Source organism: Micropterus dolomieu, linkage group LG18, assembly GCF_021292245.1.
Source record: "Micropterus dolomieu isolate WLL.071019.BEF.003 ecotype Adirondacks linkage group LG18, ASM2129224v1, whole genome shotgun sequence".
Lineage (NCBI taxonomy): Eukaryota > Metazoa > Chordata > Actinopteri > Centrarchiformes > Centrarchidae > Micropterus > Micropterus dolomieu.
Window position 1 is genome coordinate 2,467,709 of NC_060167.1, and position 15,133 is coordinate 2,482,841.

At 44.4% G+C, this 15,133-nt stretch overlaps 1 protein-coding gene across 1 annotated transcript in view; it reads right to left on the bottom strand.

Annotated features, from left to right (window-relative positions):
* The window catches only part of LOC123956638 (E3 ubiquitin-protein ligase RNF123-like), a 160,751-nt gene that overhangs the window by 130,010 nt on the left and 15,608 nt on the right, over window positions 1-15,133 (bottom strand). Inside the window, exons 18-20 of the mRNA XM_046028981.1 lie at window positions 10,308-10,408; window positions 9,380-9,572; window positions 6,789-6,934 (exon numbers count right to left, since the gene is read on the bottom strand). Coding sequence (XP_045884937.1) covers window positions 6,789-6,934; window positions 9,380-9,572; window positions 10,308-10,408 — 440 coding nt within the window. The remainder of the gene's footprint in view (window positions 1-6,788; window positions 6,935-9,379; window positions 9,573-10,307; window positions 10,409-15,133) is intronic.

The window sequence follows — 15,133 nt, forward strand, 5'->3', positions numbered from 1 at the left end:
GTCGATACCTTAAAGAGGTGGTATTATGCTCATTTTCAGGTTCATAATCTTATTTAGGGGTTGTACCAGAACAGGTTTACATGGTTTAATTTTCAAAAACCATGTTATCATGTTGCTGACTAGCTTGGCAACATGGACTGGAGCGAGAGTTTCAGAGCGGTGAGTTATTAATCTGTATCCATAAAGTTTTAACTGAGCTCTGTCTCTACATCACAGGAACAACTTTATGTCCACTGACTGCCTGGAGGGTAGCTAGTGTTTGGAAGGCAGAGGAGAGCTGTGTGCTGCAGCTCGCTGTTTCTGAGGGCGTGTCGGAGTAGCCGCTCGGCGAGCGTTATATGAGGCGCGTTTAGCTTTCATCCCTGTGACGTCACAGGGATGAAAGGGAACCGGCGTTTTCTGTGGGAGATAGGAACTCCCTTTTTTCATTTTGCAAACCTGTTACAGCACGAAAAAAGGAATATATAACTCAATAAAGGAGAGGGGAAAAGCCAAAAAGCAGAATACCACCTCTTTAAATGGCATCAAGTAGCGATACCCAGCCCTTTTGGTGATCATGTGGTTTTTCCTCTAGCGCCACCATCAGGTCATCATTTGTTTTTGTGCCCTGGTAGCGTGCTGTGCTGTCTGTGTAGATATTGGCGTATCACAGGAGTGTGTGAAGATGTTGTCTTCATGTTGTTTTCTTTAGCTGCAGTGCGTCGAGATCTTAGAATTCAGACTCTGAACATCCCCCCCCCCCCCGGTTGTATACAAAGAGCGTGTAGCACACAGCAGCCTCCCCAACCGCCTGCCTCCCCAGCAAAACTCCCCCCCACAAGGGATGAAGAGCAACTAACAGACTGTAGCCAAAAGCATCTCACTTTTCTAACAGCAGAGCCCTGTGTCATCAGAGTACTTTGAAATGTGCAAAATCACATAACGACGTCTGTCAAGCCTCTCCATTATGAAAGAAAGAATGAATGTATTCAGATCAGACAGCGTGCAGGGGATGACTCAACGACTTCACAGTCACATTTCAGAGTTTATCAGAGCCTCCATGTGAAGGTCGGGCAGAATAAAATATGCAACATTAACCTTTTGTGTTCACGTCCAGACAGATGCTCACTCCGCACAATATACTCCTCCAATTCAGTGTTTACATACGACCCTGTCAGGAGGCCGCTGCTCAGAGGCCAAACCGCCATCTTATTCAGCCACAAAAACGCTCAGATAATGAAACATTTTGGAAAAAATGTTTCTTACATTTTGAGATGCAAAAGTTCGCAGAATATTTTTTCGTGGAAATAAACTGACCTGAATACAGAAATCTTCCAATCAATTTGACCCACCTCCGATCAGGAAATTACACGGGGCACTTTCTGAACCAGTTATTCTTTCTGTAAGCCTGATATAATAATAGTAATAATAATAATAGTAAGAAGAATTTGTTCAATTTAAGGCACTGTTCCTGTAACCCAAAGACACTTTACATACAGAAAACAAGCAAAAGACTACGATAATAATAAGTTTTATTTCTCTAGGAAGCCAAAAACAACCCTGAACTTTATTTTTGAATTATCAAATAAAAAAAATATTGTAGGGCTATTTAGATCGTGATTATTTAACACGATTACTGACAGACTTTGGAAACATCATGTATTTATTGAATTTTACGTTAAGTTTTTTACATTATTTTATATAATATGCATTACCCCAAAAAAATCCCAAATAGGCCATGAAATAAGAATTAGCAATCCAACATTATTAACATTAAACAGCATCTTAGAGCGCAAGAGGATGACAGCAGCGCAGTGTTTCCCCCAGGCTGACTGCTGAGGGGGGAGAGGATGGGTCACTGAGGGGACGAACAACTCGAGACACTGAAATTCAGCCATGGTGTTCTGTCAGGAGATGCAGTGACTTAAAGTATAAATAAAAATACAGTACTCGATAACACAAGACGGCCGCCGATGATAGAGCGGCACGGCATGCTATCAAACAAAGGATTAAACCTGAGATTTACACCACAATTGATGGCAAAACTATAGTGGAAGATGAACTGTTAAGCTGTCAAATTGAAGACTGTGCCTCAGGAAGACATTATCCTGATGGCTGTAAATCATTTTGGATCGGAGTGGATTGAAAACTCCAAGAAGGTCCTGTTTGAACTGTGACCTGGCACGGGGCAGCATTGTGTAGCTCACAAAGGGCAACTGAAAGATGTCAACAATGTTAAGAGCCGTTTAAAACTACTGAAAGAGGTTGGTGAGAATGTTCCTCGCTTTGTGTCCTATCACTTGGATGATTTACCACCAGTGACTTTTAATAGCCTCGATGTCTCTTGCCTGGTTAGTAAGATTGAGCGCCTAAGTGTAGAGTTGGTCTCCATGAAAAATACTGTGACTAAGCAGTCGACTGAATGGGAGAACCTTCGTGGAATTAGCAAACGATTGAGTGTGATTGAGCAACCCAGTGCCAGCAAGGGGAATGCAGCCACTATCATGGCCAGTGAGGAGGCCCAGCTCCTTGGACCAAGTCACAGGGAGCCTGCACCTGGACCCTCGGCGTTGCCCGTCATTGAGGAGACAGCTGGCGGGGGGACTGAGGTGGCGATGTCCCCTGCATGGAGTCGTGTATTAAAGCATGGCCAGCGCAAGCAACAGTACAGAACAAGACTAGTATGAATCCTCCCAGAGAGAAGACGACCTATGGAATAGTTGGAACGGGTGCAGTGGAGAACATACATGCAGTGACAACTAAGCTGGTGAGTGTGTTTGTGGCCGAGCTTGCTCCTGACTTAGACTCACAGACACTGGCTAGTTATTTAAAAGAGCTGTAGCGAGTGTACTCAGAGCCAATTTTCTGACAAGTCACATCTCTGGAGAGTTGTTCTTTTAAAGTTACAGCTGCATGCAAGGAAGTAGCAGAGATGTGGCCAGGAGGGACCTACGTAAGGCGCTTCTATGAGAATCGCAAGCCTAGGGCTGCGGTAGGGGCTGGTCTTAAAGCATCACTTGACACAGAGATGAGTGCGCCTGAAACAAGGGCGTCCCGTGCATGTTAAACAATGATAAACTGCTGTGAGAGTTGTGTCTTATAACTCCCGTGGTCTGCAGCTTGGACAGGATGCTGGAGCGAGAGCCCAACGCACACGTTATTGACAAGCTCTTTGAGAATGCTGATGTGGTGCGTTTGCAAGGGACTTTTTTAGCTATTCAAGATCTGGATGAACTCAACACTGTGAATAATGATTTTCATGGGGCAGGGGAATCCACGACAGACCTAAACACCACAATTCTGAATGATAGGATGTATACGCTCCATATGAATGTCACAAAAATGAAAATGAGTACTTGAATAAACTTGCTTTTATTAGGTTCCAACATAAGGGAAAGTGAATACCCATCCATATTTGTCTTGGGGGATCTGAATGCTGATATATCAGATACTAATTCACTTTTTGGTCAACACTTGACACAATTCTGCAATGATAGCAAGGTTATGTTGTCCACTAAGGAATTACTGCCAGCTGATAGCTATACACATGTGAGTGAAGCTTGGCATACTACATCTTGGTTGGACCATTGTATATCTACAGCTGATGCACATGATTGAGATTCTATATGGTTTGGCCACAGCAGACCATATTCCTGCCTCTATGTTCATAAATATTTAAGGTCTACCGGAGCTTGTCTATAGTGACAGCCATAAATCAGGTGAGATACTCTGGACTGGACAAGGCTCACAGAAGACGACTTGCAATATTACAAGTTACTGACTGATGTGCACTTGAGAAGTATTGAGTTACCTGTTGATGCAGTTATGTGTGTGGATAGCAGCTTTAAGAATGTAGGTCACAATAATGGCCTATGTGTAATGCATGATAGAATTGTGAACTGTTTATTTGATGGAAGTGAACCAATAAGAAGTAAAGTGGTGAAACAACATACTGTAAGACCAGGGTGGAATGACTATGTCCATGAAGTTCGTATGGAGGCAAGAGATGCATTTAGAAGTTGGGTGTTAGCAGGCAAGCCTAGGCATGGCCTGCCTGGTCTGTGAGCATTAAGGCTCTAATGCTAGGTTCAAATATGCTGTGCGTTTTATAAAAAGAAATGAGCAGAACTCTATGGCGAGAAAGTTGCAAACTAATAAAGTTCTGGAAGGAGGTGAAAGTGGTTAATAACAGCAAAATGCCACTGCCTTATAGTATTGATGGCATTACGGAACCTGAAAACATTGCAGAGCTATGGAGGAGACACTATGAGAACATTTTTAACTGTGTGAAGAGCGATGGGTTTAATATAGGAGCGATACCTCACAGTGATGGTGTAGTCATCAGGCCAGAGGAAGTATGTTATGCTATTGACAACCTTAAAATGAACAAAGCCTGTGGGCGGGATAGAATAACAGTAGAACATCTGAAGTACGCTAGTCAAAGTATTTCAGTTTTACTTGCTCTATGCTTTTCTGGGTTTATGAAGCATGGCAGGCTTCCTGGAACCATGTTATCTATCCTACTGGTACCTGTAGTTAAAAATAAGACTGGTAAGATAACTAGTATTGATAACTATAGACCGACTGCACTTGCAAGTACACCATCTAAGGTATTTGAAGGTACAGATCACGCAATAGCACAGTCTTTATGCGTTTCCTGGATGCGTCAAAGGCTGTTGATCGTATCAATCATGGGAAACTGTTCGGCAAACTACGTGAGCGTGGTGTCCCCTCTTACCTAATCAGGATACTGCAGTTCTGGTAGTCTCACCAAACTATGCAAGTCAGGTGGAGGGTGAGTTTGTCAACACCTTTCTATGTCTCCAATGGAGTGCGGCAGGGCGGAATTCTGTCTCCGTTGCTATTCAATCTGTAGATGGATAATTTATCTGGGGAGTTAAAGGGCTGTACAACTGGCTGCTTGGTGGGGGACAGTCTCATTAATCATATGCTTTATACTGATGATTTGGTGGTACTGTCTCCCTCCGTCTTAGAATATGTTCCCAATAGGGATTGAAGTTTGATATAAAATTTAACTCAATGAAGAGTGTGGTACTGATCGCCAGAACCAAGGAGGGTATGAAGTGCGTCTATCCTTCTTTCTTATTGTCAGGTGAACCACTAGAGGTTGTAAAGAAAGTTGAATATCTGGGACATGTGATAAGAGATGATCTCTGTGATGATGATGATGTGGTAAACTGTACGGGCAGGCAAACATGCTGGCACGCAAATTCCACATGTGCACTCCTGATGTTAAAATCTCACTTTTTAAAATCCTATTGCACTCCAATGTACACTGCCCACCTACGGTGTAATTTTAGTGAGTTTAAAATGAAAAAACTTCGAGTGGCTGATAATGATGCACTGAGAATTGTGCTTAAAATTCCTAGGTGGAGTAGTGCCAGTGAAATGTTTGTGTCCAACAATGTGGCCACTCTTAACGCTTTTTGAAGAAATTTTATGTATAGATTCATGTGCAGACTGATAGGGTCTAAGAATATGATCATTGATCATATTTTTTGCCATACTGCACAATGCTGCAGCTCCTCTTTTCAGCCTGTGTTGAAGGCTTCGTTTTAGCTATGGAGTGATACATCTTGTCTCTAAATGATCTTTGTTGGGAGTTGCACATGCTCAGTTCCTAGTTAAGGACTACTAGCCAATCAGAAGCAGAGAAGGGCGGGTCGGCGAGAAGCCGGTAAACAGTTCGGGTTCAGCCGACCGGCTCGGCAACACGGACTGGAGCGAGAGTTTCAGAGCGGTGAGTTATTAATCTGTATCCATAAAGTTTTAACTGAGCTCTGTCTCTACATCACAGGAACAACTTTATGTCCACTGACTGCCTGGAGGGTAGCTAGTGTTTGGAAGGGAGAGGAGAGCTGTGTGCTGCAGCTCGCTGTTTCTGAGGGCGTGTCGGAGTAGCCGCTTGGCGAGCGTTATATGAGGCGCGTTTAGGGAAGCGGCTGGACTACAGCTGTTTTCAGGCAGTTCAGAGCAGAGCTTTCTGTGGGAGATGGGAACTCCCTTTGGGCTGGACTTTGGGCTTTTTCATTTCACAAACCTGTTGTTACAGCACAAAAAGGAATATAAATCAATAAAAGGAGAGGGAAAACTGAACTTTTAAGATATGAACAGAGGAAACGTCTGTACAGGACAGCGGTGCGCTGGATTTATAACACAAGGCGAAACCAAAGAGGAGCTTAGACCAACACAGAGAGCTGGAAAGAGGCTCGAGTGTAATAATAAATTGCACCAAAATGTTAAAAAGTACGGATATAAGAGCTGATTAATGCTATGGTCTTATTTCATTTAGCCCCCGGGCCGTTTAACACTGGGTTTTTAACAGCATTAAATAACAAGAAACGTACAAGCCTCGGACACTAGCGCCCGCCCGGCACCAAACGGTCCAGCAGGTGATTAAAATCTACAGAGCATCAGTCATGTCGGTGAGGGGAGCTTTGGGTGGGTTTTACTTGCATTTACTTTCTTTTGTTTCCATATTCTACTTTGTTCTATTTTACTGACAATTTTATAGTTTTATAATCTTTGCCTTTCAACAACAGCATTTCACTGTGTAAACCTGTCTTGTATAGCGACAATAAAGCTGATCCTTGATCCTTAGTTTGTGAATGAAACTGTCCGCAAGTTGCAGCTGCTGAGGCGTCTGTGTGGATCAGCGAGGGTACGCCATACTTTATTTACACCTGGAACTATCGAACGCAACTTAATCCCTGCTTCCTTCAGTCCGAACGAGGTAAAGGTCTCGAGGAACAAGCTACGCTGAAAGCATATAAAAACAACAAACTCACCTTTCCCAGCTGCTGGTGAACACTCAGGTTGTACATCATCACAATTCCGTCCACAATCTCCAGCAGGGACTTGTCTGCGATTGGCTGATCGGGCTCCTCCACCGGTCGCCCCAGCAGCAGCCCGTCGTTACCGTGGCTTCCCTCGACTTCGGGTGAAAGAGAAACAAACAGGAAAGAAAAACAAAAAGTTATGAAAAGTAAGAATTGCAGGTGTGGAGTGACTGTGGGTTGGGATCTACAGCTGCAGGAAGCAGAGGGCGGAGGTGTGGGATCGTTCTTCCACCAGCCTGCTCTGGATAATTGGCATCACACTGGGGTTTTTTTCTACTTCTACTCAAGTCAATCAACAAGCTGCTCACTGGACACAGAGCTGAGCGAACATGCAGCTGCCTACCCAGTGTCAAAGTCACAGCAGCAGCAGCATCAAATCAACATGAGCCCTGCAGCTCTGACTCAGTCTACCTGTGAGGCTGATTACACTGAAAACCACCCGACAGGGAAATCATTCTGAATCCAGGAAAAATGAAAGCTTCACCAGCAGAGAGGGACTTCATTATCTGGAAAAATACAGCGTGGCTTCAGTCAGCAGAAAACTCCTCTGACATCTGATGGCGGTTCATGTCAATGACACCAAATCCCTTTTATTTACACAAATACAAGATGATTTAGTTTTTCTGGACGGTACGATTGAAACAGTGGACGTTAATTTATATTTGAGGATCACAACATCAGGTTTTCTTCTTTAAAGGAAATCTGTCTCCTGCAGAGAGCGTTGCATTGTGGGTTAATAATGATAATTATCGCAATATAATTTTCCTCAACAACAAAAGTTTAATAAATGTTTGATTTAATTCATTTTATAGTTTTTAATTCTCTGCCTCAATTCTCTGCCCTTAAAGAAAGAAATAATGATTAGACATTTATCCTGATAATTATCTATATCAAATGATATAAAATCTTTTTGGCCATATTGCCCAGCACTACACTTACAGCGAGTTTGTCAGAGTCTGTGTTCGGTTTGTCGAAATTTGACCTGCAGCAGATTCTGTCTGCAGACGTCTGAAACAGGCTGTCAGAGAAAATCATTTCGACTGCTTCAACAGTCTGACAGGAGAGACAGCGAGTCTGACAGACAAACAAACTGTGCTTTAATAGAGGTATTTAACGTGTCACTTATAATCGGGGTCGTCTAACATTCGGGTCAGTACAGTAGATTTCTTTTCCATGCGATTACTCGACCTGTGAAACACATGAGAATCAACGTCCCTATGCAGCGACTCCCCTCTGGGCAGGAGAGGAGGCGTATTGTTCCTGAATGACACAACGAACATCCTTATACACTCACTTGCACAGATGTAGTCACAGAGATCAGTAAATCTTAACTTCTACTTAAGTAAAGTATATATTTGTAAATTAGTTAATTGTATTTTATTCCTTTATATTTTTAACCTACCTCATGTCTTGTAACTGTAATTTTATTTTTATTTTATGTGAATCGCAGCTTCTGTTACACCTCTGGGATGAATAAAGTTAATTATTCTAACGATCTATCAATGTAAGAAACAAAACCCTCTCTTTACAAAACACTTGAGACATTTCTGCATGTTGGAGAAATTATTTTCTCTCTTGATTTTCCGCTCTCAGAGTCTTAAATCTCATCTGATACGAGACTGTTCTCAGTCACTTTTTTGCGTCTCTGTTTGTCACAAATCTGATTACAGCCTCTTTTCTGTGCTGCGTGTAACTGAGGGTCGGTCCTCCTCCAGTCCAGGAGGAGCTTAATCTGGCTGATATCTGGCTTTTTGAGATAATCGGTCGGTCGATACCTGCACTCACGAGGCCGATAAGTGTCTGCAGGAACATCTGCAGGCAGCCTTGCTGTGGAACAATGTTTTGTGAGTTTTGGGAAAGTGGTGAGAAAGTGAGTTTGCAGCCTTAAATGTCCTCAGTCACTGTCCTCTTTTCTACAACATTACTGGCTAGCGTTAAATATATAGATAGTTATACAGTAGAAAATAATGCAGCTGAGTAATGTCTGACAAACTGAACCCTGCTCTCCCTTAAACCCCAGTCATGCCCTGAAATCTACAGCAGAACCCAAAGTATGTTTCGGTTTCATTCATTCATCTGAAACATCACCTTACTGGCTGAGATTAGATTGTACTCTGCAGGAATAAAGGATGACACACAACTTTTCTTTGTTTTGATATCAGCCTTATATATATATATAGGTCGTCCTGCTCTCTAAATATCGACATCGGCCAAGTGTTGATGCACCTGAAGATGTTTGATAACTGACAAAAACCCCAGAAGAAGAACTTCTGACCTTTAGCAGTTTAGTTACAACAATAACTGTTTTTTAGCAGCGAGCTAACTGCTATCCATAAGCTAACACAGGTAGGTTTACCAGGTAGGGAGAGTCTAATGACACACCCTACCCAGTTGCATTATGGGAAATGTAGGACCCTGGGATTCTGGAGTTGAGTCACACTCTGGACTAAAAGTCAGGATAAATCGGCCTCCAACTTTATGGAGGAGCAACGTTAAATCGGCGGCCTGCTTTAATCAGTGTGACGTGTTTAAAGACTCACTGTCCTCCTCGGTCCTCTGCTCCACAGCGAGGGTCCGGACTTTCACTTTCTCCGGCTGTGTGAGGGGTCGTCTGGGAGTCATGAGGCTGACGGCGGCCGTGCTCAGAAAACGGTTGGCTCGACCCAGCGTGGGAGAGCTCAACCAGCTGGGCCTCGCCAGAGCGCCACCCATCGCCGCAGCACCGAACGGCCTCTGTTGTCAGTAAAAACACACAGATTAACAATGTGTGACACCAACATCACACTTATGGACTTTGCTTAAAATCGACCATATATATTTTAATATTTTTGTCTCGAACTTGAGTTTATCACAGACGTTATTAATGACATTGAGACAAACACCAACTACGGTTAGTCCTTCTTATCTCACTGGGGTAAAGCTGATTTTGTCTGTTAGCTACCATGCTAGACTGTTTTCTTTATACATCCATACATCTACTCTGGTAATATTAATCACACAGCCTTTGCTATTGTTGGTTAGCAATAATGAAAACTGTTAATGACAAGTATAAGTTACTGTGGTTAACTTCAGTCCCTCCAGGATCGTCTACTAACAAACACTTTGCCGCCACATAAACATGTAGAGAATGGAAGAAGCGCACGGAGGATGTCAGACGATACAAATCACTGAGACACAGTGTGCTGCATCTCAGCTGCAAGTGCTAAAAGACTCAAGGTAAGCTGGTTTACATGTGCAGGTTTAGGGTTCGGCTCGCCAAGTGCTGGAGGGACTTTTTAATGATTCATCTACAATTCTTAAGTAAAAAAAAAATAAAAAATCAAATCTACTTTTGCAGCTCACTTCAGTCCCAAGAACATCCCAACATCCCAAAGATGTCACAAAATCAGGCAGGAGAAATCCCGGAGGGACTGGTACATGTATAATATAAAAGTGTATGCACACAAAGAACACATGGAAACAGGACACCTGAGCTGCTCCGCTCTCCTCATCCTCATCCAGGTCGTCCATAGATGTGGCCTGGATCTCTGCAGGGTCGATGATAATGTTGGCTTTACTGGCCAAGTCATCTGGGGGACAAAAAAAAAAAAAAATCAACAACAACACATGGATCATATCAAAACAACAGTTCAGTTTCATTCTGTGTTTTTATTTCGCTGCACATGGAGCTCCTGAAGCTAGGAGAAAATCTGAACCATCATTGCATCATTATTTCTCCACAGAAAAACACAGAACGTGAAAACACAACAGGTATCAGCCTGAGCAGCCCACGGTCAAACGTGTGAGTCCAAAACACATCACGTTCTGCAGCAAACCGCCTTCACATCAAAGACTTGTTTTCTGTTTGAACGAGAAGGTGCGAGGCGGATCCACTCTTGGAACCAGAGAACAGATGAAAATCAGACTGGATCCTGCATGAGGGGAGGTGTGGTGATTTTTTTTATCTTTGGGATTTCACACTGAATGATTCAACATGTGTTTCATGTCTGTGTGTTCAGATCTATTCTACAGTTATGACTCACAGAAGGAGTGCGATTTTTGACTCAAATTCTCCTGCAACTCCGGCGCCCCCCTGAGGAGGCTTTACTCTTTGCTGAATGTCTGTCACAGAACACATCCAGTAGTTTCACATGGTTTAAAGTCCTGACAGTGAGTTAAATTACCGACGAGCACAGAGAAGATTTCCTCTCCCACCGTCCCCCCCAGATAGACCTCTGTAGCAGAAGCTGCCGTGCGTACTTCGGTCCTGTCACGTGTACTTTATGCAGACGGAAAAAGCCCTGCCTGGCATTCAATCAAGTTGATTAGTGAGCTAATCAAAAAATGAGATCAAGCTTAGTTAACAACAGATGACACAACATCATGAGGGCAGCCAGCGGGTGATGAATGACCCCGGTGATTTGAAAATCGCTAAATTACGGGGGTGTTAATCAAGCCTTGATTGAATGCAGGTAGAGAGGTGCAGGCTGGACACAAATACTGATGAGAGAGCAGGAAGGAGAAGGGAGGGAGCGACGGAGAGACAGAAAGAGGGGGAGCAGAAAGTGTGCAGAGGAAAAAAGATGGAAACATGTGACACATATGTCGTGATTTCTCAGAATCAGATTATTTCTATCACAAATAATATAGAATTTATTTAGTTTACAATAGATTATCAGTGTGTTTTCTTCCCAGAGTCCCTCGCGGCTGTGACTACACCGGCTGCTCTGTCTGAACAGACCGGGTTAACATGAGCTCCAAAAGGAAGCTGGCGGTGCTTCAGGGTTCTTCTGCCTTCTGTGCGTCCTCTACAGGTTAACGTTCCTCTCCAGAAGGTCAGAACAGACCATATGTGTTTTCATCCAGTCTCAATCATATGATCATTTCTTTCTGAACATGAAACCAGTGATTCCTAATCAACAGTCTGTTCAGGACAAAAGTTAAATAGATTTACTATCAAGTATGATATCGTGTACAAGCTAAATTTTTATCTAAATAATTAACCACATCAGCACTAATTAATTACTCAATATTATTTCTTAAGCCCAATTCAATAATATGGTTTCTTCACCTCATTCATACTATGTAGGTTGAGTGGGGAATTGTTTTCTCTCTTGCAGTAATTGTATATAAGGTATAGCTTTAGAAACTGATGAAGTGGTGGCACCCCAATTTGAAACGCCAGTCACCTTGCGGTGGTTTTGCATCTCCTTGCGGTGGTTTTGCATCACCTTGCGGTGGTTTTGCATCACCTTGCGGTGGTTTTGCATCACCTTGCGGTGGTTTTGCATCACCTTGCGGTGGTTTTGCATCTCCTTGCGGTGGTTTTGCATCTCCTTGTGTGCATCTTTGGTTATCTGGTTATACTTTTACTGCGCATGAGTCACTACTACCACACATGCGCAGTAGGAGTGAAACAGAACCTTGCGTCAGTTGAATCACACAGTTGGCTGAAATATGTTTTCCGCTTTGGCTGTTAAAAGCAGACAATTGGCATTCTAGCGGGAGGGGCAGAAAAAACGCCATCTTTGGCGTTGCGGGTTTTCCCCATAGAGTTGTATTGGGAATGTGATTTAGTTAGTTAGCGTGTCTCCTCTAAAAACGTCTGTCACATCACTATGATCTGAAGAAGGACGAGGTCAAACACTCCATCCCTGCAGAGAACCGAAGCCTCCACAAACACCACGTTCCCTTTAAAGGAAGAAGTCACAAAAACAATCTCACCCCTACAGACCTGCTGCTAAGAGCCGAGCTAATGGTCTAAGATAAGTGTTACGACACTGAGTCATGGAGTGTGAGTACTGTGAGTATTAACGGCTCACTCTGTTTGAATAATTAGATTATAAGCAAGATCATCAAAACCCAGAGAATGTCAACCTCATTTTGTGCCTCTAACTCTTTAAGCTTTAATATTTCACTTGAAGCCCATCGTCACTGAAGTCATTACACCTCTAGCCTGGAACCAGATCCTTTACTGATCATCTCTGGCTGATGTGAACCAAAGCTGAATCTTACTTCAGCTTAGAAACTCTTTCTCTCATTGTACAAAGGTTTTGTCTGCACCATTAAAATGCCTCTGCATTAATTCATTAACACCTTATATTTGGAGAAGATTCGATTTGCTTTAAGGAACAAACTTTAATTTACAGAGTACAGCTGAGGCTGCTGGGAATGTAATTCTGCAGGTAATTTGGTCATTAACCAACTGATGATGGATTATTGATGAGGATCACCAAAGTTATTACAGTTCATCCTGAGGGGAACATGAAGGTCTGAACCACATTGCATCTAATCCATCAAACAGTTGTTGAAATGTTACAGTCTGGAGCAAAGAGGTTGAAGGACGACCTTCGCCATCTCTAAAAATATGGTTGAGACAGTTTAAAGCTTTGAGCTGATGTCAAAGAGTTTTTTGATGTCCTCAGCTATTAAGTTCCTCTCCTTCAAGATGAGTGGCTTTTGAAGGACTTTTGATTAACCAGCCTCCCCATTCCTCTCTGAATAAAAGTGAAGAGCAGCTTCTGCCTCTCAGGAAAAATCGAAATGAATGTAGCAGGTAATTGATTCCAGCTGTGACTCAGTGACTCTGCAGAGGGAATATCTATCCACATTACTCACCTGTCTCCCACCTGCTGACAATGACAAGAACAGCAAACGCAGCAGTGCTTCAGTGTGAAAAACTTTATCCAGTGTGGTTTGAAGTTTCTGTTTCTTTGCCGCCTTCTGTTGCGATTCTTTGCCGCCCTCTGCCGCGTTTCTTTGTCACTCTTTGTGACCCTCTGCCACCCTCTGCCGCGTTTCTTTGTCGCGTTTCTTTGTTGCCCTCTGTTGCGTTTCTTTGCCGCCCTCTGCCGCGTTTCTTTGTCGCTCTTTGTGACCCTCTGCCACCCTCTGCCGCGTTTCTTTGTCGCGTTTCTTTGTTGCCCTCTTCTGCGTTTCTTTGCCGCCCTCTGCCGCGTTTCTTTGTCGCGTTTCTTTGTCGCCCTCTGCCCCGTTTCTTTGTCGCTCTTTGCCGCCCTCTGCCGCGTTTCTTTGTCGCGTTTCTTTGTCGCGTTTCTTTGTCGCCCTCTGCCGCGTTTCTTTGTCGCGTTTCTTTGTCGCCCTCTGCCGCGTTTCTTTGTCGCGTTTCTTTGTCGCCCTCTGCCGCGTTTCTTTGTCGCGTTTCTTTGCCGCCCTCTGCCCCGTTTCTTTGTCGCGTTTCTTTGTCGCCCTCTGCCCCGTTTCTTTGTCGCGTTTCTTTGCCGCCCTCTGCCGCGTTTCTTTGTCGCGTTTCTTTGTCGCCCTCTGCCGCGTTTCTTTGTCGCGTTTCTTTGTCGCCCTCTGCCGCGTTTCTTTGTCGCGTTTCTTTGCCGCCCTCTGCCGCGTTTCTTTGTCGCGTTTCTTTGCCGCCCTCTGCCCCGTTTCTTTGTTGCGTTTCTTTGTCGCCCTCTGCCGCGTTTCTTTGTTGCGTTTCTTTGTCGCCCTCTGCCGCGTTTCTTTGTCGCGTTTCTTTGTCGCCCTCTGTTGCGTTTCTTTGTCGCCCTCTGCCGCGTTTCTTTGTCGCGTTTCTTTGCCGCCCTCTGTTGCGTTTCTTTGTCGCGTTTCTTTGTTGCCCTCTGCCCCGTTTCTTTGCCGCCCTCTGTTGCGTTTCTTTGTCGCCCTCTGCCGCGTTTCTTTGTCGCCCTCTGCCGCGTTTCTTTGCCGCCCTCTGCCGCGTTTCTTTGTCACTCTTTGTGACCCTCTGCCACCCTCTGCCGCGTTTCTTTGTCGCGTTTCTTTGTTGCCCTCTGTTGCGTTTCTTTGCCGCCCTCTGCCGCGTTTCTTTGTCGCGTTTCTTTGTTGCCCTCTGCCGCGTTTCTTTGCCGCCCTCTGCCGCGTTTCTTTGTCGCGTTTCTTTGCCGCCCTCTGCCCCGTTTCTTTGTCGCTCTTTGCCGCCCTCTGTTGCGTTTCTTTGTCGCGTTTCTTTGTCGCCCTCTGTTGCGTTTCTTTGTCGCCCTCTGTTGCGTTTCTTTGTCGCCCTCTGTTGCGTTTCTTTGTCGCCCTCTGTTGCGTTTCTTTGTCGCGTTTCTTTGTCGCCCTCTGTTGCGTTTCTTTGTCGCCCTCTGTTGCGTTTCTTTGTCGCCCTCTGTTGCGTTTCTTTGTCGCCCTCTGTTGCGTTTCTTTGTCGCCCTCGGCCGCGTTTCTTTGTCGCCCTCGGCCGCGTTTCTTTGTCGCCCTCGGCCGCGTTTCTTTGTCGCCCTCGGCCGCGTTTCTTTGTCGCCCTCTGCCGCGTTTCTTTGCCGCCCTCTGCCGCGTTTCTTTGCCGCCCTCTGCCGCGTTTCTTTGTCGCCCTCTGC